The sequence below is a fragment of the Perkinsus marinus genome (genome assembly GCF_000006405.1).
Source record: "Perkinsus marinus ATCC 50983 genomic scaffold scf_1104296972424, whole genome shotgun sequence".
Classification (NCBI taxonomy): domain Eukaryota; phylum Perkinsozoa; order Perkinsida; family Perkinsidae; genus Perkinsus; species Perkinsus marinus.
Genome location: NW_003201756.1, coordinates 1 through 1,904, shown reverse-complemented (window position 1 = coordinate 1,904; position 1,904 = coordinate 1). Strand labels below are relative to the sequence as shown.

Here is a 1,904-nt window from a genome sequence, read left to right as displayed (position 1 = left end):
TCGAACGATGCTGAGCATGGCGATCTGAGATGACTCCGCAGCCTTTCGCGTCGTCTGGCTCTATCATACTCCGCGACCACATATTGGGGATACGTATAGTATACCCAGATTTTCTTCAGCCTATCGAAGTCGAGTGACTTAAGATAGCGCACATGCTTTGGGGTGAAGGGAACGTCCAGGAGTAGAGGATTCTGATGCCAGATAGCAAAGTTATCGAGATACTCCTGAGTCATGTCATCCCTGGGCAGCGGACGGTCAGCCAAGGCACATCCAAGGTCGAACAAGGCAATCCTACCCAGCTTATCCCGCATCATATTGTCCTCATGAGCATCCGTATCTCTCAGGGCCATGATGATGAGTGATGCATCTCGCGCCACCTCAGGATCGATATCTCGACAATCAACGTGGGAGGTGGACGGGTGTTTGGCGACGAAGTCCTGAATAACCCCTTCGAACGTGTTCCAACTAGCCACACACGCCTTGGGACAATAGGCTTTTAGATACCGCACTTCCTTCATCGCGTTACTGGCAACGGCATTCCTAACGGCTTGAGTGAACTTGGGGACGTTAGGTCTCTGACTGAGCTCTTGCTTAGGGTTACGGAAGATGAACTGCGGGTCGTCCACGTTCCTCCCAAGGAACAATACTCCACCATGCAACGTCCTCACATCACTCTCCCCATGCTTGAACGCTATCCTAGTAAGGTCGTTGAATTGTTGTAAGCGCTTGTTCATACTAGTCTGCAGTAGGACATCTTGCCACTCCGGTAAGTACATTATATCATGCCTAATATCAAGGAATCTTCCCATCTCATAGGGTTGATCAACCAGATCGGTTGATAGTAAACCCGAATCCCCCAGGTCCTCCTCGTCGTCCTCATACATTTCCTCATCTTCACTCATCTCGACGTCATCATCATCATCCACACCAGAGCCCGGAGACATACTCTCACCATCCGGGGCTACTACCTTGAACACCTGCATCCAACCTGCGATGAACCGATACACCACTGCCCCTAGACCCATGAGACCCAGCAAGAAGACCAGTACTATGTAATTGTGCTGATACTTGACGGCTATGAATTCCCTAAGGGAGGTGTTACGGGCAACACGATTGAGGCGGTGAGCCTTCTCTAGATGTGTCGAGGTATCCCCTGGTCCAGGTAAACTCAGGGGCCTAATCTTGCCAGCATCGTTGTATCCATACCCTTCCTGTAGCCTTCCAAAGCCCCCTGGGGCCGCTCGAGGACCATTGTCATCATCACCACCCAGACCACCAAAGAACAGCTTATTAGGACCATTCAACTTGATAAAAATCGACGCCATTTCGTCTAGCGTGACCCCACCTTCCAATGCTAACTGTAACGGTTCGGGACTCCTCCGGCGGTCCTTATACATGTGGTAGGGCTCCCCATCCATGCTGCTGGCCCCCATACTCCTATCATCATAGGTAAAGGGTGGATACAGCTGTGGTCGGCCATCATAAGCATGAGGCATGTTAACATAGGAGGGCACTGGTAACTTGTCATAGCCCGGAAACTGAACACAATATGACAAGTAACAAACCGCCCTTGTAGATGCCCTTACTACTACCTCGTGGCACCAAGGACCAGCATGTGCTACCGGTACCATGGCCAGCTTAGCTGGAGTATCCTGAGGGCTAACCACGGCAAAGACAGATACCACTGGTGAGTCGAATGCTAAAGTGATGATGGGCAGCTTGTCAACTCCTCCATGTTCGTGGACAGCGGGGCATCGGCTACTGTCGAATATCTCCTTATAGACGCTTGTTTGGTTATCGAGTATTCCAATTACACTAGTAAGAGCTCGAGCACGAGCGTTGACCTCAGTACCAGGGAAAAGGTGCTCATGGGTGACTGGTGGGAACTCAACAAAGCTGGCTCC

General features: G+C 51.0%; 1 protein-coding gene across 1 annotated transcript; it reads right to left on the bottom strand.

Annotated features, from left to right (window-relative positions):
- Positions 1-104: 104 nt before the first annotated feature.
- Pmar_PMAR011386 (hypothetical protein) lies at positions 105-1,538 on the bottom strand (the record flags this gene model as incomplete). Its single annotated transcript, XM_002766549.1, has 1 exon — positions 105-1,538. A coding segment is annotated over one exon (1,434 nt), but the record flags the coding sequence as incomplete, so codon positions are not given.
- Between the last annotated feature and the right edge of the window lie 366 nt (positions 1,539-1,904).